At 40.0% G+C, this 25,004-nt stretch overlaps 1 protein-coding gene across 1 annotated transcript in view; it reads left to right on the forward strand.

Annotated features, from left to right (window-relative positions):
* The window catches only part of FBN1 (fibrillin 1), a 274,972-nt gene that overhangs the window by 22,159 nt on the left and 227,809 nt on the right, over positions 1-25,004 (forward strand). Inside the window, exons 3-4 of the mRNA XM_069596613.1 lie at positions 13,263-13,345; positions 16,168-16,266. Of these exons, the coding sequence (XP_069452714.1) occupies positions 13,263-13,345; positions 16,168-16,266 (182 nt within the window). The remainder of the gene's footprint in view (positions 1-13,262; positions 13,346-16,167; positions 16,267-25,004) is intronic.

Below are 25,004 nucleotides of genomic sequence, written 5' to 3' on the forward strand. Positions count from 1 at the left end.
TTGGGAGTGGTGAATTCCACAGGACCATCCTGGGCCTGCCTGTTCTGGATCACCTGCTTACCTTACTTGTTTGCATTTCAATCATTTCTAGAATTTTGCCCACCCTTTAGAAAAGTACAGTGTGGCTTTGGCTTGGGTAAATGGAGCAAATATCCCAGTCTAAGAAAATAACCACGCTCGTCTTGAACTCATGGGTAAATCCAAGGGATTGCTGGGTTCTGGGAAACAGTTCTTCAGAAGCACGATGCGTTTATGTGATACCATTGGTTAAATCCTTGTAAAGGCCGGAGAGATGCAATTATGAGGCACATTTTTGTTGTTGTTTGTTTTTTATTTTTTTCCTCTTTTGAAGAAACCCCTCCTCATCCTTATAGGTTGAATAGTAATTTCAACTTCATAAACAAATACACCTCTCCCCATGTTTAGATGGGAGTTCCTTTTATACTCACAACCAGTAGTGTGATGCCAGCGGGCAAGATGCAGATCCCTTGCCATGGAGAGAAGTAGGTTTAGTGCAAGTTTACCATAACAGAAGGCTAGTCAAACCATTACCTTTAGAAGTTTGACGGGGCTCACACGGGTGGTTTAGTGAACTGTGCAGACGTGTGTGTTCCCAGTATTGTGTAATCCACAGTTCTAGACGTAGAAAGTGCCCTGTGTGGTCAGTAGGAGCAGGACTTGCCGCACACATCCGTGTGCTTCTGGTTTTCATGGGTCAATGTCTGGTTTCCTATTCCAGTGCACCCTGTGGCTTTAAATTCTCCCTCTTTTAAAACTTTTTTCCCCCCAAAGCACAGACTTTTACATGTTCCAGTTCAGGTCTCAGTGTAGTCATGTCAAACTCTTTGTGACCCCATAGACTGCACAGCATGCCAGGGTTCCCTGTCCATCACCAACTCCTGGAACTCACTCAAATTCATGTCCATTGAGACGGTGATGCCATCCAAACATCTCATCCTCTGTCATCCCCTTCTCCTCCTGCCCTCAGTCTTTCCTAGCATCAGGGTCTTTTCCAGTGAGTCAGCTCTCCATGTCAGGTGGTCGAAGTATTGGAGTTTAAGCATCAGTATCAGTCCTTCCATTGAACACTCAGGACTGATTTCCTTTAGGATTGACTGGTTGGATCTCCTTGAAGTCCAAGGGACTTTCAAGAGTCTTCTCCAAAACCACAGTTCAAAAGCATCAATACTTTAGTGCTCAGCTTTCTTTATAGTCCAAGTCTCACATCCAGGTATGACTACTGGAAAAACCAAGCTTTGACTAGATGGACCTTTGTTGGCAGCGTAATGTCTCTGCTTTTTAATATGCTGTCTAGGTTTGTCATAGCTTTTCTTCCAAAGAGCAACTTTTAATTTCATGGCTGTAGTCACCATCTGCAGTGATTTTGGAGCCCCCCAAAATTAAATCTCTCACTGTTTCCATTGTTTCCTCATCTATTTGCCATGAAGTGATGGAACCAGATCCCATGATCTTAGTTTTCTGAATGTCAAGTTTTAAGCCAACTTTTTCACTCTTCTCTTTCACTTTCATCAAGAGGCTCTTTAGTTCCTCTTCACTTTCTGCCACTTTAGTGGTGTCATCTGCGTATCTGAGGTTATTGATATTTCTCCCAGCAATCTTGATTCCAGCTTGTGCTTCATCCAGTCTAGTATTTCACATGATATACTCTGCATATAAGTTAAATAAGCAGGGTGATAATATACAGCCTTGACATACTCCTTTCCTGATTTGGAACCAGTCTGTTTTTCCATGTGCAGTTGTATCTGTTTCTTCTTGACCTGCATACAGATTTTCCAGGAGGCAGGTCAGGTGGTCTGGTATTCCCATCTCTTTAAGAATTTTCCACAGTTTGTTGTGATCCATATAGTCAAAAGCTTTGGTGTAGTCTATGAAGCAGAAGTAGATGTTTTTCTGAAATTCTCTTGCTTTTTTGATGATCCAACGGGTGTTGGCAATTTGATCTCTCATTCCTCTGCCTTTTCAAAATCCAGCTTGAACATCTGCAAGTTCTCAGTTTACGTACTGTTCAAGCCTGGCTTAGAATTTGGGGGGTTACTTTGCCACCGTGTGAGATGAGTGCAATTGTGTGGCAGTTTGAACATTCTTTGGCATTGCCTTTCTTTGGGTTTCGAATGAAAATTGACCCTTTCCAGTCCTGTGGCCACTGCTGAGTTTTCCAAATTTGTTGGCAAATTGAGTGTACCACTTTCACAGCATCATCTTTTAGGATTTGAAATAGCTCAACTGGAATTCCATCACCTCCACTAGCTTTGTTCGTGGTGATGCTTCCTAAGGCCCACTTGACTTCTCATTCTAGGATGTCTGGTTCTAGGTGAGTGATCACACCATCATGGTTATCTGGGTCATTAAGATCTTTTTTGTATAGTTTTTCTGTGTATTCTTACCACCTCTTCTTAATATCTTCTGCTTTCGTACCATTAGGTCCATACCATTTCTGTCCTTATTGTGTCCATCTTTTCATGAAATATTCCTTTGGTATTGCTAATTTTCTTGAAGAAATCTCTAGTCTTTCCCATTCTGTTGTTTTTTCCTCTATCTCTTTGCATTGATCACTGAGGAAGGCTTTCTTATCTCTCCTTACTGTTCTTTGGAACTCTGCATTCAGGTGTTTATATCTTTCCTTTTCTCCTTTGCCTTTAGCTTCTCTTCTTTTCTCAGCTATTTGTAAGGCCCCCTCAGACAACCATTTTGCCTTTTTGCATTTTTTTTTTCCCTTAGGGATGGTCTTGATCACTGGCCCCTGTACAATGTCTGGAACCTCCGTCTATAGTTCTTCAGGCAGTCTATGAGATCTAATCCCTTGAACCTATTTGTCACTTCCACTGCATAATTGTAAGGGATTTGATTTAGGTCATACCTGAATGGTTTAGTGGTTTTCCCATTTCAGTCACCTATAAAAGATTGCAAAAGGATTTAAATTGGCTGCCACTCCAAAATGATCTCCCAGGTTTGGAGAACTGCCTTAGCAACTTGGTTTCCTTAGCTGAGAAATGCTGAAGGTGTGTGTGTGTGTGTGTGTTTGTCTGTGTGTCTCTGTGTGTGTCTGTATGTGTGTCCTTGATATGGCAACCTAAATTCTTTGGCTTTCAGGTTCTTGGGCTATTGCTTTGGATCAACACAAAATTTCCACAAAACACAACTTAGGGTGTACATAAAATGAAACTGTGGAAGCCTCATCCTCTCTGTGCTGCTGATGCAAACAGATTAGGGAGGGAAAAGCCTCCGTTGTAGCAGTGCATCCAGAGGAACCTCTCCAAGCTTCCTGCTGAGTTCTGTGATGCTCGTCTTGAGGAATTGACCACAAATGCTGGCCCCGTCAGTGACTTTGATCAGACACAACAATCTTCCATGAGAAAGTACACTTCAAACTTTTGCTGAGACGAGTCACTTTTCGGATTTATGGTTTTCTTTTGCTGAAGAAATAAGTAGAATCAGATATTTATATATGAGTGTTTTCTCTACATTTATGTTATATTTTCTCAAAGGAAATATACTGATCCTTGAGTTAAACTTCACTGATTAGAATAAATTAATGATCAGAACACCAGCAAAATGGCCAAGCCGTGAAACCGTTATGCATTACTATTTAACTGTCTGCAAGTGTTAGTAACTTATATGCAGAGTACATCATGAGAAATGCTGGGCTGGAAGAAGCACAAGCTGGAATCAAGATTGCCAGGAGAAATATCAGTAACCTCAGATATGCAGATGACATCACTCTTATGGCAGAAAGTGAAGAGGAACTAAAAAGCCTCTTGATGAAAGTAAAAGAGGAGAGTGAAAAAGTTGGCTTAAAGCTCAACATTCAGAAAACTAAGATCATGGGATCTGGTTCCATCACTTCATGGGAAATAGATGGGGAAACAGTGGAAACAGTGGCAGACTTTATTTTTTTGGGCTCCAAAATCACTGCAGATGGTGACTGCAGCCATGAAATTAAAAGACGCTTACTCCTTGGAAGAAAAGTTATGACCAACCTAGATAGCATATTCAAAAGCAGAGACATTACTTTGCCAACAAAGGTCCGTCTAGTCAAGGCTATGGTTTTTCCAGTAGTCATGTATGGATGTGAGAGTTGGACTGTGAAGAAAGCTGAGCACTAAAGAATTGATGGTTTTGAACTGTGGTGTTGGAGAAGACTCTTGAGAGTCCCTTGGACTGCAAGGAGATCGAACCGGTCCATTCTGAAGGAGATCAGCCCTGGGATTTCTTTGGAAGAAATGATGCTAAAGCTGAAACTCCAGTATTTTGGCCACCTCATGTGAAGAATTGACTCATTGGAAAAGACTCTGATGCTGGGAGGGATTGGGGGCAGGAGGAGAAGGGGACGACAGAGGATGAGATGGCTGGATGGCATCACGGACTCGATGGATGTGAGTCTGAGTGGCCTCCGGGAGTTGGTGATGGACAGGGAGGCCTGGCGTGCTGCGTTTCATGGGGTCGCAAAGGGTCAGACACGACTGAGCGACTGAATTGAACTGAACTAAACTGAAGTGTTAGTCACTCAGTTTTGTTCGACTCTTTGAAACCGCACAGACTTAGCCTGCCAGGCTCCTCTGTCCATGGAATTCTCCAGGCAAGAATACTGGACTGGGTTGTCATTCCCTTCTCCAGGGGATCTTCCCAACCCAGCGATCAAACTCAGGTCTCCCGCATTCCAGGCAGATTCTTTATTATCTGAACCACTAGGGAAGCCCATTTAACTGTCTATAACCATTTAAATGGGGCTTCCCTTGTAGCTCAGTCGGTAAAGAATCTGCCTGCAGTGCAGGAGACCCAAGTTCGATCCCTGGGTTGGGAAGATCCCCTGGAGAAGGAAATGGCAACCCACTCCAGTATCCTTGCCTAGAAAATCTCATGGACAGAGGAACCTGGTGGATTGCAGTCCATGGGGTCGCAAAGAGTCGGGCACGACTGAGCGACTAACACACACACACAACCATTTAAATAGGCATGGAATATTCTTCTCTTAAATAGATTAATTTATAAGAATTAGTTCTCACTATGAGACACTTTTCTATGTTGGCCTCATTTACAGCTAGCCTATTTATGACACCAAAGAGGTGATATTAATCTTTGTTAATTATGATTTGTACTTACCAAGGCATTTAGTCAGTGTTATCTTGTGTGATTCTGAACAGACTCCAAGATATTCCTGGCATAACAAGCATTGTTTCTCTGTTTGAAGAACTGTTAGACTGGGATCAGAGGGCCTATGGGTGGGTTTCACAGATGAGAATCTGTACATAAAATTATTTAAAGTATATAATTGCAGTATAACATATGTGGGTTTTTGAGAAGTATGTTTGGAATTGTGTTGGTAGGTTGAAACATGATGGGATTAATCAAGGAAAAGAGATTAGTCTTATGAGGGGAGATGGAATTATACACTAAACACAAAGATAGAAAAGAAAGTGAAAGTGAAGTCGCTCACTCGTGTCCGACTCTTTGCAACCCCATGGACTGTAGCCTACCAGGCTCCTCTGTCCATGGGATTCTCCAGGCAAGAGTATGGGAGTGGGTTGCCATTTCCTTCTCCAGGAGATCTTCCCAACCCAGGGATCGAACCCGGGTGTCCCACGTTGCAGGCAGATGCTTTAAGGTTGTGTGTGTGTGTGTGTGTGTGTGTGTGTGTGTGTGTGTGTGTGTGTGTGTTGGGGGAGGGGGCTTGTACATGAGTGACAGCTGAGTCCCTGAAGAGGAGGAGCAGAGCAGGAGTGTAGAAGTTGATGGCGCTGAAAGGTATCTGAAGCTAATAGTGAGATATATAACATTTTATGGTGATTAAAGGTCTATCTCTGAATCCCAGGAGAATAGAATTAGGCATGGTGAATATGAAAAGATGCTTAGCAACTAACGAGAACCTACTGTATAGCTCAGGAAACTCTAGACAATGCTGTGTGGTGACCTAAATGGGAAGGAAGTCCAACTGCTGCATAGCAGAAACTAACAGAATATGGTAAAGCAGCTGTGCTCCAATAAAAGTTAATTTAAAAAAGAAGCCGCTTAGCTACATTGTCCTGATGGAGCAGAGAGGAACCAGGAAGCCAGGAAAAAGGAATGTGGTATTAATCCAACAGTGAAACACTAGGATTTGGACAAGGGATTCACTAATGGGGTTAGAGGATTTGAGAGCAATTTCAACAGTGGGATGAAATAAAACTAGTGACCCCTCTTAGCAACTGGGAAACATCAAGTCATAACTCAGACAGTCCCCTTCCAAGCTCACCTCAGGTGATGAGGCTAAGTGCTCTTGTTCTGAGCTTCCTTAGCTCCTCAGGCAGACCCAGATGTCTGTGTCTTACCTATCATATTGGCTTGCTTTGCATGCTTGTCTGTCTTCTTTCAAGAGCAAAGACTCTTTTCTTAGTCACCTTTGAGGGAATGTAACAGTTTATTTATAATTGCATGGTAACAATATTATTGTTCTTTTACTTTTAAATAAACTTCAAAAGTTCTAATAAATTTTAGAACAGTTTTAGATTTACAAGAAAAAAAAAACAACAAGAGGATAATATCAAGAGCTCCTATAAACCCTGGACACAAATTTCTCTGCTGTTAGCCTCCTATACTAGTTTGATACGTTTATGACAATTAACCGAACCAATATCGATACATTTTTGTTAACGTCCATTTTTTATTCAGATTAATTAATTTTTCAACTGAATGTCCTTTTTAATGTTCAAAATCGCATCCAGGATGCCACATTACATTTAGTTTTCATATCTTCTTAGGATGTGACAGTTTCTCAGAATTTCCTTGTTTGTGATGACCGTGGTAGTTTTGAGGACTCTTGGTCAGGAATTTTGTAGATTATCCGTCAATTAGGATTTCTTGGGAAATGCTTAAGGAGTAGTGAGTTATGCTTCACCCTTTTGAAGGCAGAGTATCTACATAAATTATTTGGAATTTATTAGCACAAGAGACTTTGCTCTTTTCTTGCCTTTATTTATTCAATCATTTATTTATCAATCTTGACTCATAGACATTTATTTTGTACTTTGGGTTATAATCCAATGCTACTTTTGTTATTCTGCTACTTAAATGTTTCTAGCTTTGGCCACTGGGAGCTCTTCATTTGGCTCCTGTATCCCTAACATATGTTCATCATTGTGAGTTCTGTTTCTTTGTTTGGCAATTACCTTGTACTTTCTATCGCCACGTGATACTCCAGACTCACCTTGTGCACTTCTTGCCTAGTCCTCGAGTCAGCCATGTCAGGAGAAGTCAGTCATTCTCCTTTTATTGGAGAATGGTATTAGAAACCTTGATCTTGGTGTTAAGTATGCTTCTCTTGAAAGTGAAAGTGGTCGCTCAGTCATATCCGACTCTGCAACCGCATGGACTGTACCCTCTCAGGCTCCTCTGTCCATGGGATTTTCCAGGCGAGAGTGCTGGAGTGGATTGCCATTTCCTTCTCCAGGGGATCTTTCCGACCCAGAAATCAAACCCGGGCCTCCCGCATTGTAGGCAGACGCTTTACCGTCTGAGCCACCAGGGAAGCCACTTTTATTTCTTATCTAACAGGGCCGTAGAGTCTCACTGAATATGGTTAAATTGCTTTGTGCTTGTCTACAATCGTCTTGTAGACAAGGCAGTTAGTCACATGCCTTACTGTGTGCTCAGCAGTGAATTTACTGGCTATACCAGACGATGAGTTATGTGATCTTGGATACCTTGTTGCTGTTGTTGTTCAGTTGCTAAGTCTTTGTGACCCCGTGGACTGCAGCACACCAGGCTTTCCTGTCCTTCATTTTCTCCTGTCTCTTGGAATTTGCTCAAACTCATGTCCATTGAGTCAGTGATGCCATCCAACCATCTCATCCTCTGACTGTTGGAGGTAATAACAGACCATTTCATCCTAGAGGCCCTGAGAGTAGAAACAGAGAGAGAGAGAGAGAGAGAGAGGGAGAGAGGGAGAGGGGAAGGAAGGAGGGAAAAGAAGCGAAGGGAGGGAAGCCTTGAGAAACAGACACTGGCTTTGGAGGTGAGCATAATGGAGCTACTAATCTAACAGAGCTGGGAGAAAGCAAGAAGAGGATAAAGCTCCTGGCAGCCAGAATAACAATGGTTCATCTTCCTGTTCCTTTTGAAATCATTTTCATTCAGAAAAATTGTGTGTGGTAGGTTAGAGAGGTTGGCTGACTGGCTTAAGTCTTCCAACGAGAAAGCCAAGATTGTCTGTGTCCCAGCCAGTGTTGATCCAGACAATCCAGAAATACGTCCCTGGGTCTGGAGAGCCTGGCTGATGCCTGAGGAGGCCATGGAAGCCAATTTCAGTGCTGGGGTTTGAAGTTTCATTACTCGATTTGTTGTGACTGGCAGACGGGTTGGAATGGTCACGTGTAGTATTCAGATCACTGCTGTGACCTCTGGCTTCGGCTAAGAAGAGAGCCAGAATAAAATAAATAAAATAAGGGCGGAGCAGTTGCAAAGTTTACTGAAGCAGTGGAGTCATTTATGAGATAGCACAGATAGTTTTTCTTTTTACCTGGCTAAAATTTGTCAAAGTACTCATAAAATAATGATGTGTGGTGCCACAGTATATATAGCTCATTTGCATATTATAGTTTTTTCATCTCATTTTTTATAAAATTGTAATTATTTTTAAACTCTGAAACTGGACTATTAGGATGTCTACCTTGAGGTGTGTTACATGGGCACCTTTTGTCACGTGGTGGCATATGCTTTTTGATACCTCTCCATACTTATGCTCAAGAGGACTAAATGATAACTTTTTCCCCTGAAGGTCAAAGATGCCAGCAGGGTCCTTATCATTAACTTTTACTTAATGCTTATTATTCTGTTTGTCCAAAGTTTTATCACTTCACAACTGAGAAACTCATGCATATAAAATAAGAGTCCCTTGGATTTGTTTTTATTACCCCAGTCTTGTCTGAAAAAGACTTTGCATTTGGGATAGGAAACAGAAAGGCTATCCTGGCTGTAAGAGGCCAGACTCACAGAAGTGGGCTCTGGCTTAGGAATGTGGACACACTGCAGACATCTCACACAGAGGCCAATTCTGGCAATGACGTGGTCAAACGTGGTAGAGCCCAGCTGTTTGCTCCATTGAGAGGGCCTTTAGCTAGCCCACACAATCTCTTAGAGCTGTGTCTGAACTGGATCCAAATATCCAGCCTGCCGAGGCTCGCCCCTCCCCTAGAGTGACTGGAGTTGGGTTGTTGCAGGGCTAACATTCAGAGCAACTGGTAAGAAAAGTTATAAAGAGTAATTGAAAAAATGTACTGTATAGCAGTAAAGTGGAATAGAAGCATATCCTTCCCACCATCAACTATTAAGAATCAGGTAAAACAGTTTATGTTTGTCTTTGGTCAGTTGATGGACATTTTGTGATATTTTTAATCTATGCCACCATCAATGCTGCTCAGTGGATATCATCTTATTACCTAAATACATCTTTGCCTTAAGACAGTGTGCTCTAAAATAAGATTTCCTGGGTTCAAATCCCCATTCTTTATTTCTAAGCTATGGGACTTTAGCTAGCTAGCTTGTTTACCCTTCCTAAGACATAGTTTCCTTACTGTTAAAATAGTAATAATAGAATTTAGCTCAGAGAGTTTCTATGAAGATGAAATAATGTATCTTTAGCACGGTATATCTTTTCTTTTTGAATTTTACCTTTAATTTGCTGAATGCTAACTGCCACTTGCATGGAGCTCTAACTCTGACTCTTTTTTAAATGATGGGTTGGTCGGTATATCTGATGAAGCACAAAGGAAGACGTTTGAATGCTACACTTTTATTTACACAAGAAAGTAACTTCATTAATGATGTCTCCTTTATTAATGATTTTTTGTGCTTAAACCTGAGAGTAAAATCTTTTAGAATGGAAATAATCCAACATGTCTACTTTAGACTTCAAATATCTTAGTGCTTTCCAACTTAAATAAGACATTCATTTCTAGAATTAAACCTGTTTTTCTTTTTTTTTTTTTCCCTGTGTGTGTGTAAGTAGAATAAGTGCCATCCAGTTAGTTTGCAGTTCTCAAGACCAAAGTCAGCAGAGGAGAAAACTTATATCTTTCTAATACTTTGTGTTAAGCCACAAGACATAGTAGTGTTCAGTGTTGTTGAAGAACAAATGGCAATAAGACAAAGCAATTGTCATTTGGTGATATTGGTTGAAGTTAAATAATATATTACCTATTAAAAAGGACAAAGTTATTAAACTCCAAAAAGTCAGAGCATGAAAACAAATCATAATCCAACATTATATAGAATTTTAAGAAATGAAAATGTGATAATTAATGAAAGGGAGCTATGAATGCTTCATTCTAATGAAGCAGGAAGTAGTCTGTTTATGAGATAAGAAGTTCATGCTTTTAAAGTAAAAATTGTTGTTTTAAATAAAAGATGATGATCAAAGTATAACAGGACATATTTTTCAAATGAATAGTTATAGATGGGTATTCATTGAGAAAGCTAAAGAACTTTCTATTTCCCCAGATCTCCATCTCCCGAGGCAACCAGTTTTAACCATTTCTGTTTTTATTTCTTCTCATATTCATCCTCTTGACACCATGTACTGTGTTTGTACTTCTGTGTCTACATTTAAACAGTATATATTGGCTTCTTGCCGTGAAAGATGGGGACATAGCTCACTTGGGTCTATACTTTTACTCTCTCTTCTCTTTCCCATTTTTAAAATAATTATTGAATGACTTTTAGTTATTGGTATTTTAAAAAATTAGGTTCTTAAACCTCTATTTCCTGAATCAATTGCTTTATTTCTCTCCACACTTTTCTTTCCAACTTGTATCTTGATTTATGACACATGATGGTTTAAGACATTTACCTTTTGTTTTGTAACCATTGTAAATTGCAATGTCTTCCATGTTTTGTCTGTAGGTTGATTCTAAACATTGAAGGAACAATAAAGAATGTCTATTACTGTGATTTTTCAAATACCTTGGGAAATCTTTTGAATATCTTGCTTTGTAGGGCTGATTTTGTACTCTTTTTTACCTACCTTTTTTTTTTAAACCCTGTTGTATGTGTTTACTCCATAAATACACTCATTTTTGTCAGACAATGTGTCCTGGATTTTGTTTGAAAAACACAGTTACTCTGAGTACAGGATACCCTACACAAGGCTCAGGGATTCTCTGAAGCTCTTCCAGGGTTTGGTTTGGAGTTGCATTGGATCCAATGGAGCTGTTGGTGGGGAAGGTTTGAGGTGGTTGACTTTGGCCTGGATTATCATTTTAGATTGAGAGAACTTTTATGACGTTTTGGTGTTCTCTTGCCCCAGCTGTCTGTCCTATCTCTTCCTCTCACTCCCTTTTCCAAGATTATGAGTTGCCCTGGGAAGTTCTGGGCACTCCGAACTGAAGTTTAGGGCACTACTTTGTCACAGGAGGGACAGAGCATGGACAGCATTTGGCTTGGAATTCCCAGCAAAGTTTCTGTCTTCCTTAATCTCTTTTGGTTCCTTTGGCTGAATAGCTAATTTAGATCAGAAGATAATTCCACCACCATGCTGCTGCTGCTATGTGTTTTCATTGTCCTTTTCATTTATAAGCTTCTCATGTTCATTAGGAGAAGGCAATGGCACCCCACTCCAGTACTCTTGCCTAGAAAATCCCATGGATGGAGGAGCCTGGTAGGCTGCACTCCATGGGGTCACTAAGAGTCAGACACAACTGAGCGGCTTCCCTTTCACTTTTCACTTTCATGCATTGGAGAAGGAAATGGCAACCCACTCCAGTGTTCTTGCCTTTAGAATCCCAGGGATGGGGGAACCTGGTGGGCTGCCGTTTATGGAGTCACACAGAGTTGGACGCGACTGAAGTGACTTAGCAGCAGCGGCATGTTCATTATTTCATCTGATACACACACATTTGATGTGGACACATTCCATTATCCCAATTGTAGAGAAATAAACTAAGGCTCAGAAAGTTCCCAATACCAGGCACATATTAAGCCTCTATCCAATAATTATCTGTCTAGCGTTGGAATAGCCCTGGCTATTTTACCCTGGCTAATCCTACCCTGGCTAAGTATGTATATGGGGCCCTCTCCTTGGCTCCTCCATCCTTCTTCTTTCTCTTTCTGATGTCAGCATCAGTTGGTCTGAAGTATGCATTTTTTCCTATAGGATGTTCCAGGTTCTCTGGGGCTATAAAGGGAGTTCAGGACAGGGCAAAGACTTGAGCTCATTTTCCAATCCTGCATTTTGTTACAGTGGTGAGTTCAGGGAGAATACAGGAGGGTTCTGTGCAAATATAGTGAGAATATGTGAGTACCCCCCCAACAGAAAAAGTATTTTAGCTCTGCAATCGTTTTTAAAGGCTTTTACTTATGGGACTATAGTATTTATACCAGCAAGGCTTGGGATAGCTGCTGTTTTGTGAAATCAATTGTAAAACCTTTGGTCTGCCTTATCAGCCCCTCACCTTGAAGAACTGGCGTCAATGTTTAGGCTCGCAGATGTGGCAGAATGAATGGTTTCTTCTGGGTGTCTGTATTATATCCTCTGCCTTAGTTTCCAGTGTAAAATTTGCTAAATCTTTACCCAGTTGTTCCCTTAAAGTGTTAAATATGGATCATCGGGATCCTAAATGTGTGGCTTTGTTCCAAAACATGTGATGAACTGTCTGTAAACAAGAAATCCAGAGTGACATGGACTTTATTTTCCTGTAACTGTTGGTATCAACTATGCTTCCAGACTTCGGCTGAAGAAATATTTACATGTTTTGGCTTTTATTTTTTTTTTCTGGCTAATGTCGGAGTTTGCATTCCTGTAATTCTGGTGAAAGGAAGAATTTGGTCATATTTTAGAGGGTAGATTGGCCATAGGAAAAAATTACACACAACTTCAATGAGTAAAAGTATAAGACCTCACATTCAGTAGACTTTATGATGACTTTTCTTAACTAGATTGGTAAATGTATTGTTCAAACTAGACTTGTATAAAACCATAAATTTTTATATCTGTGCATTGTGATAGAACTGTGTTTTGTTTCTATGGTTTTTATTTTCCTGATGCTCTGTGTACATTGGTGATATTAAGCATATCTTTATTGGTATCATTATGTTAAAATGTACCAAACTACTAAGCCAGCATTGAGTCCCATGAGCTTACTGTTCTTGTCTGCAAAGATTCATACTGTTCTAATAACTTGGGAATTTTTTCCTTTAATTTAGTCACGTATTCTTTTTTGAAAAAAAAAAATGGAGTTATCATGATTGAATTTTTTTGTTTGTTTTTATTTCAGACCCAATGTCTGTGGATCACGTTATAATGCTTACTGCTGCCCTGGATGGAAGACTTTACCTGGGGGAAATCAGTGTATTGTCCGTAAGTAATAGGCAATCTATTATTTTTCATCATTTTCTTTTGTTTTGGTTGCATGGTGATTCTTCGTATTCTGTCCTGTGTAACTACATACCATTAATATGTTTATAGCAGAGCCTTCCAGCTCTAAGATTTTCCTACTTCCTCTGAATCCAGCTTGGGAATATAGTAACTCAGGCAAGCCACTGTTAATACTTTAATTCAGTGACTTCCTTTAGAATATTTCTGAGATAGAGGGAATAGAGCCACAGGGATTCTTTGATTAAGGTTTCAGGTCATTGCATCCATTATTCCTGGCTGTGTAGATTATGTCATCACTTTGATGTTTTTTTTTTTTTTAAGTTTATCATTGCTGCCTTCCTTATTGTAATTTCTGTGTTGGCCACCTACAAGCCTACCAAACCTTGCATGTTGAATTTGGGTGATGGATGCTAAAAGGAAACCTAACTGTTAGACAAAGAGGGGAGGAAGCAGATAGAGCATCATACGAAAATGAGTGAAAAGACTGGAGGAGGAACTCTGATGGTACCAGAGATTCCTGTATTGATTCTGCTTCTGTGGCAAAGCTCAGATTCTCATATCCCACAAATATTGTGTGACAAGCCTCATGCCAGACAAGGTGATGTTTAATGGAGATACTAAGTCAGATTAGTTATGGCATTGGTCCTCCATGAACTTCTATAGTCATCACAGCTGTGAAATAATTTTCAGTTTTTGGAAAAATCCATTAGTATAATAGGGAAATTTAGAGCTGAGAAGCCATTAAGGAATCATGTCACCCCCCTTCTCATTTGGCCAAAAATGGTCCGTGGAGAAGAAGAGATTATTTCAATCTGCATTCTCTTGGTGACCTGAAAAAGTTAATTTCCTTTCCAGTTCCTGATTTTGACTAAAAAAACTTATTCCTTTGGCACCTTGTGGTTTATGTCAAAACCAAAACTGACTGAGAGAGGGATGTAATGGGTTTTGGAGTTTTCTAAATGAACTTGACAACAACACCCTTTCACTAGTGTTTTGTGGAATCCCTGAGAAATGCCACCTTCAGGTATTTAAACAAATGTGTGTAGAGCCTTTTGAAAGCTTATTTCTCAATAGTTTTCAATCTCCATCCTAGGGCTCTTCTGACGTTTTGATGCACTTTCTATCAAGGGCATTATTTTTGGCCTTGCATATTTCATTTACTTCTTGCAAGTTTGTGCAGGAGTTTGATGGGAAGAATCAAGTCTATGAGTATAAAAGAGTAGTGACCAAATCTTGGTCTTTTGATTAAGTGTAAACCATTTGCCGTTTGAACTTACTCTTCAGTCCAGTTAGCAGAGCATTTGGTACCAGGATGATATTAGTCTCTGGGTGGCTTGAAGATGTTAATGGCTTCCTGAGTGTAGAATCAGTACTATTAAGTGGATTCACACTTCTCTTCTCAGACTGTCGATGTGGTTCACAACAGGACTAAATGTGTAGGATACAAGTTGTTCTGTAGATCAGATGTTCTCAGCTGGCAGGATCTGAACCAGGAAGGAGTCTGAGCCAGGCATGAAATTTTTTATAAAGATTATGAAATTTTAAGCATTTACAATAAAATAGGCTACCAAGAATACTGCTACAAGTTTTATATCACTAACTCTAAGTTAGTGTAAAAACAATGTGTATGTGTCTTAGTCACTAAGTCATGTTTGACTCTTGCGACCCCATGGACTGTAGCCCACCAGGCTCCTCTGTCCATGGGATTTTCCAGGCAAGAGTACTGTAGTAGGTTGCCATTTCCTTCTCCAGGGAAATCTTCCGGACCCAGGAATCGAACCCAGGTCTCCTACATCGTGGGTGGATTCCTGCACGGCAGGCAGATTCTTTACCCACTGGGCTACAGAAAGCCCCCATACATACACACATATATACATGCACACATATATACACACACACATATATACATGCACACATATATACACACACACATATATACATGCACACATATATACACACACACACATATATACATACATACATACATACATATCTATATCGGCTTCTCTGGTGGCTCAGTGGCAAGGAATCCTGCCAACGCAAGAGACACAGGAGAAGCAGGTTTGATCCCTGGGTTGGGAAGATCCCCTGGAGGAGGAAACGAACCCACTCCAGTATTCTTGTTTGGGAAATCCCATGGACAGAGAAGGCTGGCAGGCTACAGTTCATGGGCTCACAAAGAGTTGGACACTACTTAGCTACTGAACAACATATATATGTGTGTGTATGTATATGCAGGAATATATATACAAATATACACAATATATATGTGTGTATATATATAAAACACAAATATATATGTGTTTTTTTGTGTGTGTGTACATACATACATACATATATGAGAGAGAGAGAGAGAGAGAGAGGAGGAAATGGCAACCCACTCCAGTATTCTTGCCTGGGAGATCGCATGGGCCGAGGAACCTGGCGGACTACAGTCCATGGGGTCACAAAAAGTTGGACCACGACTGAGCAACTAAACAACAACAATGCAGGATTTTTTTTCTTGTTTTGTTTTCCTTTTATAGACTGTCCTGGGCTTATTGACAGGTTGTGAGCTGTGGAATAAGTAAAGAGAGGCTAGAGAGCTGCTCGTACAGATAAGAGAGCTTCCCAGTCTTAGATTCTATTTAGTCCAACAGGTTTGTTTTATAAATGAATAGACCTGAAGCCTAAGGTCACACAGGTCATGATAGCAAAGTTATCAAGGAACTTGATAGTCCAAGTTTCCTCACCTGAGGACTGGGGCCCTGTGAATCACCGTGCTCTGAAGCCATGTGCTAACAGACCTCTGGTTTTATTCATAGCCATTTGCCGGCATTCCTGTGGGGATGGATTTTGTTCGAGGCCAAATATGTGCACTTGCCCATCTGGTCAGATAGCTCCTTCCTGTGGCTCCAGATCCAGTGAGTATAACATGTCATTATATATAATATTATTTTATGTGGTTATGCCCTATTTTCTCCTAAATTTGCTTTTGGCTTTTCTCTTGCCTGCAATACATTTTTTTTTTTTTTCACTAGAACATCTGCCTTCTCTGCTCTGCCCAAAATACTTGGAATGGCTCTCCTCAGTCTGGCCTCCCATTTCCCTTCTTCACTGTTTATAGGGAAATTACCTGTGGGACATAGTTACTATGAATAATATAAAGATTGTGGCCTCCTTCTGTGTAGGTGTCATTTTATTTATCTTTGTCTCTCCAATGTAAATACCATAAAAGATACTCAATGACATGATCGTTTAATGAGCATTTTTGACTCAAGGAAACTAGGCATTCTTCCTTGTGGCACTGAAGCAGGAATCTGATTAAACACTTTTGACAACTTGAGACCCCTGCCTTTTGCAAGAGGACAGTGTTAGGAGTCATCATGGCAGTTTATTGGGGATGATTTATCATGAAGCACAAACATATTTTGCCTTTTAGAATTTTACCACTTTGTTCATTCCATGATGCCAAGGAAATATCCACAGTTCATTATTCAGAGACTTTGCTGGCATATTCTGTTGTTTTTGTTTTTAAATGTGGGTGCTCAGCAGTGAATTAGGGGAAATGTGGGGGTTGGGAAGGAGGTGAGTCATTGGTTGTTAAAAAATGAAGTTCATATCTATATAAACAGCCCCTCAACATCTTGACCATTACCAAGGCAAAAATCTTAGGTTCCTTTTCCACGTCCAGTTTCTGGTGAGAAAATACACTTCCCTTACAGCATGTTCTGGTTTTGGCCTGGTTTTGAGAGTATTATGGAATGTTGTGAGCTTCCCAGGTGGTGCTAGTGATAAAGAACCCACCTGCCAATGCAGGAGATGTAAGAGACACAGGTTCGATCCTTGGGTCGGGAAGATCCCCTGGAGAAGGGCATGGCAACCTACTTCAGTATTCTTGCCTGGAGAATCTCATGGACAGAGGAGCTTGATGGGCTATAGTCCATAGGGTCGCAGAGTCAGACACAACTGAAGCAATGTAGCATGCATGCATGCATTGTGGAATAAGTGCATTCTCTTTTGTCGATTGCAAGTAGAGACTTGAGCATGATCAAGATCCTGTTACCTATTAAGGGTCCCAACGTTTAACTGTGGTTCTCATGAACCAACTAACAGAATGGGGCCAATAGTGCAGGGCAGCAGACCTTCTTGGTGCCCACTCACATACCTTGGCATTCATGGGTTACACAAACAACTCTGCCTTTAGAGCTCTGTAACATTTTTCTGGCCAGGGAGCATGAATGGCAAGCTGGAAAGGCTAAGGGGATTAATTAGAAGCACCTTTTAACCAGTGACAAATGGAAAGTGTTGGATTAATGCCCATACTTGCTTGCCTCTCATTTTGCTTAACTGTGAGGTGTGTTATGCACTGTCTTCTAAAGTTCCCTAGTGGGATGGAGCCCAAGCTGCCCATGTAGGAACAGGCTTGAGAATGTACTTCATTAGTTTCCTTCCATTACCTGTCTCACTTTCCCAGTGTTTCCTGAAATTACTTCTAAAAGAAGCCACTGACATTTGAGTTATTGTCTCAGAATTTGCTTCTGGTGGAAACCAAGTGGAGACAAAGTGAAAGTGAAGCCGCTCAGTCGTGTCCGACTCTTTGCATCCCCATGCACTGTAGCCTACCAGGCTCCTCCGTCCGTGGTATTCTCCAGGCAAGAGTACTGGAGTGGGTTGCCGTTTCCTTCTCCAGGAGATCTTCCCAACCCAGGAGTAAATACAGACAGTTGTAGGTTGGGATAGAAATTCTCCTGTGGACTGGGGCTCATTTGCTTATTGCAATGAGTATAGCATGTTCTTTTTTTGTTTGTTTGTTTTTTGCTGTTTTTTTAACTTTTTATTTTGTATTGAGGTATAGCTGATTAACAATGTTGTGAGAGTTTCAGGTGAACAACAAAGGGTAGAATGTTCTTTCTTGATCTCAGCTTGGTTTTGAATGTGTGTTCTCCAAGCAACAAGAGGTTAATTCCATGTATCAGGAGCACTTGAGCTGGAGGAGTAGGAGGAGGCAGAGTGCTCAGTTGGCAGCACTTTGGGGAACGATCTCCAGGCTGCCTCTGAGGAGTGAGAGCCTCGGGTGGGAAAGGAGACTACATAGCAAGCTGGGAGTAGAAGCATCCCTCAGATTGATCCTTTGACCAGCCACTAACACACCACTCCATACGGGGGAGAAAGTACAGTCAGGTGGCAAACTGGATATCCAGCTGGAAAGGTCTTCAATGATAGTGTGAGCTGCTAATGATTTAGTCAAGTAGAAATCCCGAGATGTGGAGAAACGAGGTTAATAAGATCAGAGGGAAAAGCCGTGGTTCTAATAGCTTTCAAGCTGGTAGCGAGGTGTGAGGAGTGCAGTGGTAAGGTCCTGTGGGCCAGATTAGGGTAGAGGCTGAAGTCCAAGACTTGTGCGTGGTAATCTTTGAGGAGGTTTGGGTCTGTTTGTGGTGCTTGTTCACTGGACAAAATCCCCAAGTACTTTGTGGATGAGAGTGAAGTGAGGGGGAGGACACGGATTCATGAGGGTTTTTGAGGCCTTTGGAGCCTTTAAAATCATTGGCTTGGACTCTACCTGAACTAATAACGTCCAGACAGCTTACACAACTAAAGCTGGCAGAATGTTTTATTAATAAGTTAAGGGTAGCTGAGGAATGATCAGAATTCATTTCTGTTCTTTTTAAATGATGTTCTAGGAAACAGCTCTGCCATTCTATAGAGGAACTTGCCCATGGTGTGGTAGACGCATGTGGGTAGGTCCCTTTGCTAATGCCCCTGGTAATAGAAGGCTGATCTAACTCAGTGAAATGTTTGCATTCACAACTTGTGGTTCTGGTAAGAAGGAGTAAATTTAGGTCATTTTACCAATATTTCCTGTGAGAAACTGTATGCTTGTTATGTGATGGAGTCAAGGAGGTCCAAGTGAGTTGTAGGACCTCGGAGGCTTTAGCCTTATTTGAAAATATAAAGAATGAAAGGAAGGTTTTTCTTTCAGGTTGTTTCCAACTTGTGTCCTGTGACTTTTAAAATAGGAAATGATCTCTTAGTGACCTGAATAAGAGATTGCATTTCCAGAAAGTCCAAACTGCCAGCCAGCAATTCCTTTGGACACCAGGAAGTCGTGGCTTCCGTTAACCTATTGGGAGTCTTGCCATCAGTTGTTGAGGCACCAGGGCAAAAAGAGGATTGGCTAGACAGGCTCAGAACAGTGGGTTTTCTGGACTTTAATTCTAGGTATATTAGGACTGCTTTCTACTCTCCCAGTCTCCGAGGCTAGAGATGGATCCTGAGCAATTCTAATTCTCATAAAGACCTGTCATGCGCGATCCATGAATTTTCTCACACTCTCCTTAAATATATATAAGTATAATAGATAAGTAAAATAGATAAAGTATATAAAATAAATATATAAAATAAATAATATAAATAAAATAGATTATCTTTTTAAATAGTATACAGTATATTATTATAAAAGGTGTTTCCTAAATTTCATATTTTAGAATTTTGAGTTGAATTTATGCTCATTCTATTTTATTCTTCATGCTTCTTAAAAGGATTAAAAAAAGTTAAACTTACTAGTTTGAGTTAATGGTAGATTCACATCCAATTGTAAGACATACTTCGTAGTGATCCTGGGTGTCTTTTACCCAGTTTTCCTCATGTTAATGGCTTGTGATACTATAATACAATCTCACAACCAGGCTGTTGACATAGATATGGTCAAGCTACAGAATGTTGCCATCACCACCAGGATTCTTCATGTTTCTCTCATATCCGTTTCCTCCTACATCCTCCTTAACCCTGGCAACCACTAATCTGTTCTCCATTTCTATAATTTTGTCATTTCAAGAATGTTATACAGATGGAATCGCATAGTATATAACCTTTGGGAATTGTCTTAATTCTCTGGGAATTCATCCTTTTGTGGTTGTTCTGTGTATCAGTACTTTGTTCCCTTTTATTGCTGAATTTACATGCTATGAATGTCAGGTTTGTTTAGCCATTCACCCATCGAAAGATATCTGGGTTACTTCTAGTTTTTGGTTATTCAAACAAAGCTGCTATGAACATTTATGTACAGGTTTTTGTGTGAACGTAAGTCTATTTCTTTGGGATAAATGCCCAGAAATGCAATTGCTGGGTTGTATGGTAGTTACATATTTAGCTTTTCTAGAAACAGCCAGCTGTTTTTGGAGTGGCTGTACCATTTTACATTCTCACCAGCAATGTATGAATGACCCAGTTTCTTTGTATTATCACCAGCTATCAGGGTTGCTGCTGTTTTCAATTCTAGCTGTTCTAATGGGCATATGGTAATTACATCACTGTAATTTTAATTTGTGTTTTTTTCTACTGGCTTATAATATTTACCATTTTTTTCCTGTGCTTATTTGTCACCTGCATATATCTTCTTGAGTGAACTGTTGTCTCTTCACATCTTTTGCCTAGATTCTAATTGGATTCTTTACTAATTTAGTGTTTTGAGAGTTCTTTGTGTACTTTAAATCCTAGCTCTTCGTCAGCTATGTCATTTGCATACGTTTTCTCTCACTCTATAGCTTGCCTTTTCCTCTTCTAATAGAGCAAAACTTTTAAAATATGTTTGAGTCCAATTTATCAATTTTTTCTTTAATGGAAAATAATTGTGCTTTTGATCTCAAGTCTAGGAACTCTTTGTTGAGCCATAGATCCTGAAGATTTTCTCCAGTTTTTTTTTTTTTTCCTAAATGTTTCATTTACATTGAGGTCTAGGTGTTGTTGATACCTGTGGATGTCTGATTCCTCCAACCCACTTATTGGTTTGGCCAAAAAGTTCGTTTGGGTTTTTCCATAGGATGTTTTCGGCCAACCTAATATTTCCAAAAAGGCTGTCCTTCATCAGTAGAATTACTTTTAAAGTTTTGTCAAAAAATCAGTTGGGCATATTTGTATACATCTACTTCTGTTTCTCTATTTTATTCCATTGATTTATTTGTCTGTCCTTTCTCCAGTATTGTACAGTCTTGATTACTGCAGCTTATGGTAAGTTTTCAAAATTGAGTAGACTAATTCCTCCTACTTAATTATTCTTTTTCAAAATTGTTACTCTAGTTCCTTTGCTTTTCCATATGAATTTTAGACTCATCTTGTCTGTATATACAGAAAAATATTCTCTAGGATTTTGATAAAACTGCTTTAAATCTGTATGTCAGTTTGGAGAGTATTGACATCGTTACTGTTTGGAACCACTTTTAGTTTGGAGAAGATTTTATCATTTTTAATTCATTTCAGTTTAGTTAGAATTTGGGGTACTTGTACCCCCAACCCAAATCCAAGCATTAAGGATGTAAGAAGCCCAGGGGAACAATTGTAGAGCAGTGGGCTAGCAAGTTTGAGCAAGTATGGTGCAACCATTACATAAGTGCAAGTATGAGACTACTGAGAGGATGGGAAGGTAGCACTGTAGCTGGTCTGGAAGAAGTGACCTTGGGAAGGTTTTTCAGGAAAGTATGGGTTTTATATGAACAGAGAGAAGAAGCTTGGGTGGAATCTGCTCAGATTTGTCCATAGAAACAATTGAACTCTTTGCTTTCTAGTTAACCCTCTATGGAAGTGCCTTATCACTGCTCTCATATAACTTGTCTTTCTTTGTATCTTTTTCAGCTCCGCTAGGTTTTTTGTTTTGTTTTGAGATACCTTAGTGAAGTTGCTCTACTAATTGGTGTGTCTTTAGGCACCACAGACTATGCACTTAGAATGTCATTGCCTCTCCCAGTGAAAATCATTTTTGTCCTGCAGTGGTCCTGGCTGCCCCTATGGACTGTTTTCTCAGGTTTCGAGTCCAGAAGTTAGTCTAGCTGTTTGTCTTGTCCTTTTCCAAGGGTTTAAATTAAAATCATATGTTACCATACAGATGCTTATTTGCAAATGGCTCCCAGTGTTCTTTCTGCCCCTTGTGCCTGCCAAGATAATGGAAGAATTTTAGGATCATTCCCAACCTAATGCATCCCAAAGAAAATCATTACCTGAGGTATGTAGACCTAAGCACCAGCCCTGCGTCTCTGCTGTTCCAGTAGTGTGTTCACTTTGCTCTCTTTGGGCTGATTGTTCTTAAGAATTAACTTGTGCTGGGCTATAATCGAAAGAAAGTTTCTTCTGCTCTTTCTGATGCCTGGCAAATGGAGAGCATTCCGTAAATATTTGTTGAATGACTGAGATGACTGACCTCTACTGGAACATACATAAAATTCGTTTGGGACTCCATATGGATAAGGGTTAATGGCAATATTTTCATTAGTTCTAGGATGTTGAACCTTACTTGAAACCCTTTGAGGCTTTTTACCCATCTTGGAGGGGAAGTTCTCCTTGGAGCTAAATGCGTATGGCAGCCATAGACCTGTGTGCAGGCATTTGAATGCGTGTGGCCGCCATAGACCTGTGTGCAGGCATTTGAACTCCCCTAGTATTTTCAGTTTCTGGTAAAGTCTTAACGCTGATTGAGTTTAGGAATATATTCTAACCTGAGGTGTTTAGAGCATCCTATGAGTTCAAATGGAGCCCTTATTTTTCATTTGGCTTTTTCTAGAGAAATAGAAGTTGGTCTCCTAATTGCCACATATCTGGAATTTTTTGTCACATTAGAGTAAATTTAGAATTTGCATCAATGGCAGGACTCAAACACAAATAAAACCAGTTTGTATACTCTCTAAACTATAGTGAAACTTCGTATCCAGTTCCTTTATTTCCCACAGAAATCCTGAATGAGTGCTCCTGCCATTAAGGAAATACTTTTTCTCTTAAAGGTCTAAGACTCACAAAGAATGCAAATTTGGTAAACATGTTTGTGGCAAAGCAGGTGATTAAAATCCTATTATCAATGGACATGAATTTGAGCAAACTCCAAGAGACAGTGGAGGGCAGGGGAGCCTGATGTGCTTACTACAGTCCAGGGGGTCGCCAAGAATACGATGCAACTGAGCAACAACAGCAATCTGTTGATGAGCTTGCTCCTCTGGCCTAAGGATACATGGTTCACCGGTTTATTTGGACCGTTGGACTAACCGTGCCTTAATGTTTCACAAGTCTGATCAAGGGCTTTTATTTTTTAAAGGAGAAAGAATATTTTATGCTGGAAAAAGTTTACCTGAAAGATGGGGTAGAAAGAAAGTATAAGAACGTATCAGGGAGGTTTTTATTATATTCCATTTAAATATAAACTTATCATTCTTTTCAGAAAGAAGAACTCATTCTGTTTTTTAATTTAAACAAGTCATGTAAAGTCACTGTTTAAACTACTGTTCGCTTTTTTATCTCAAAGTAGCTAAATGGCTTTGTTGCTCATGTGGGAATGGAAATTAGCTCTTGGCATGAACCACTTTAATTGAAATCAGTTTGTGGGTTGAGTTCCTTTGCTGCTTGACAGATGACATCATTTCCTGTGCTTTTCCCAGCCTTCACTGTTTTGCTAAGATAGGATGAAGCTAAGTTTAACTTCAGATTTTAAAGCAACTTACACCTTTTCCTGACCTACTTAGAATATTATCCAAGTTTTTCACCAAATCATTTCTTTTGTATACTTGTAAATAGTTTTTTAGTTTGAAAACACATTTTGGCCAAGACATTTTAATAGAACTGTAGGAGCTTAAAATAACTGTTTTAATCAGTTTCCTGGGTTGATTGATTTCTATAACAATGTTCTGACAGAGAAGTTATTTCTGCTTTTATATATGGGGAAACAAAGATAAAAATATTTTTAATAGCAACCCACTCAGAGCTATGTAAGTGCTTAGGACACGATGGGCAACTTCACAGTCTCTGTGTTTGAGTATAGCTTGTGGTGTCGTTATCACGGAGCACAAGTTAAATAAACAGAAATTAATTTGGCAGAGTTTTATACAGCACCTACAAGCAGGCAGGGAATGCTCTGAGCACTTATGGAGATATAATTAATAATCATGATGCTTCCCACTCCCCACCCTGTGATGCTTGATGTTTTTAAACAAATGGGCTACAGATAGGAGAATAACTTAAAAATAGTTTTGGTTATAGAACATACCTTTCTGAAGAGAAGTATAAAGTACTCTGGAGTCAGAAGAAAGAGAGTTCATATTTAGTGGGGGAAGGGAAGAGAGAATAGAAGTCAGAAAAGATCAAAGGAAAGAAGAGACATTTGCCATGGATCTTGGAGACAGGATTTCAGGATTTGGTAAGAACATTGTGTAAGTTGTATGTTGGAGGTTGAGAGTTCAGGGCAAAGACAAAGAGATGGGTGAAAGAGGAGATTCCATGAAGAGACTGTCACACAGTACCAGGTATTGGGTACAGCACTTTGTAGGTACTCAGAAATATTTGTTGAGTGAATGAATGACTGATAAAGAAGCCTGGGAACAAATTGTTGTTGTTATTGTTCGGTTGCCCAGTCATGTCTGACTCTTCTCAACATCATGGAATGCAGCTTGCCAGGCCTCCCTGTCCCTCACCATTTCTTGGAGTTTGCCCAAGTTCATGTTCTTTGCATCCAGCCATCTCATCATCTGATGCCCTCTTTTCTTTCTCTTCTCAATCATTCCCAGCATCAGGGATGTTTCCAATGAGTCATCTGTTCACATCAGATGACCAAAATACTGGAGCTTCAGCTTCAACATTAGTCCTTCCAGTGAATATTCAGGGTTGATCTCTATTAAGATTGACT

This window comes from Ovis canadensis, chromosome 7 (genome assembly GCF_042477335.2).
Source record: "Ovis canadensis isolate MfBH-ARS-UI-01 breed Bighorn chromosome 7, ARS-UI_OviCan_v2, whole genome shotgun sequence".
NCBI classification, from domain to species: Eukaryota; Metazoa; Chordata; class Mammalia; order Artiodactyla; family Bovidae; genus Ovis; species Ovis canadensis.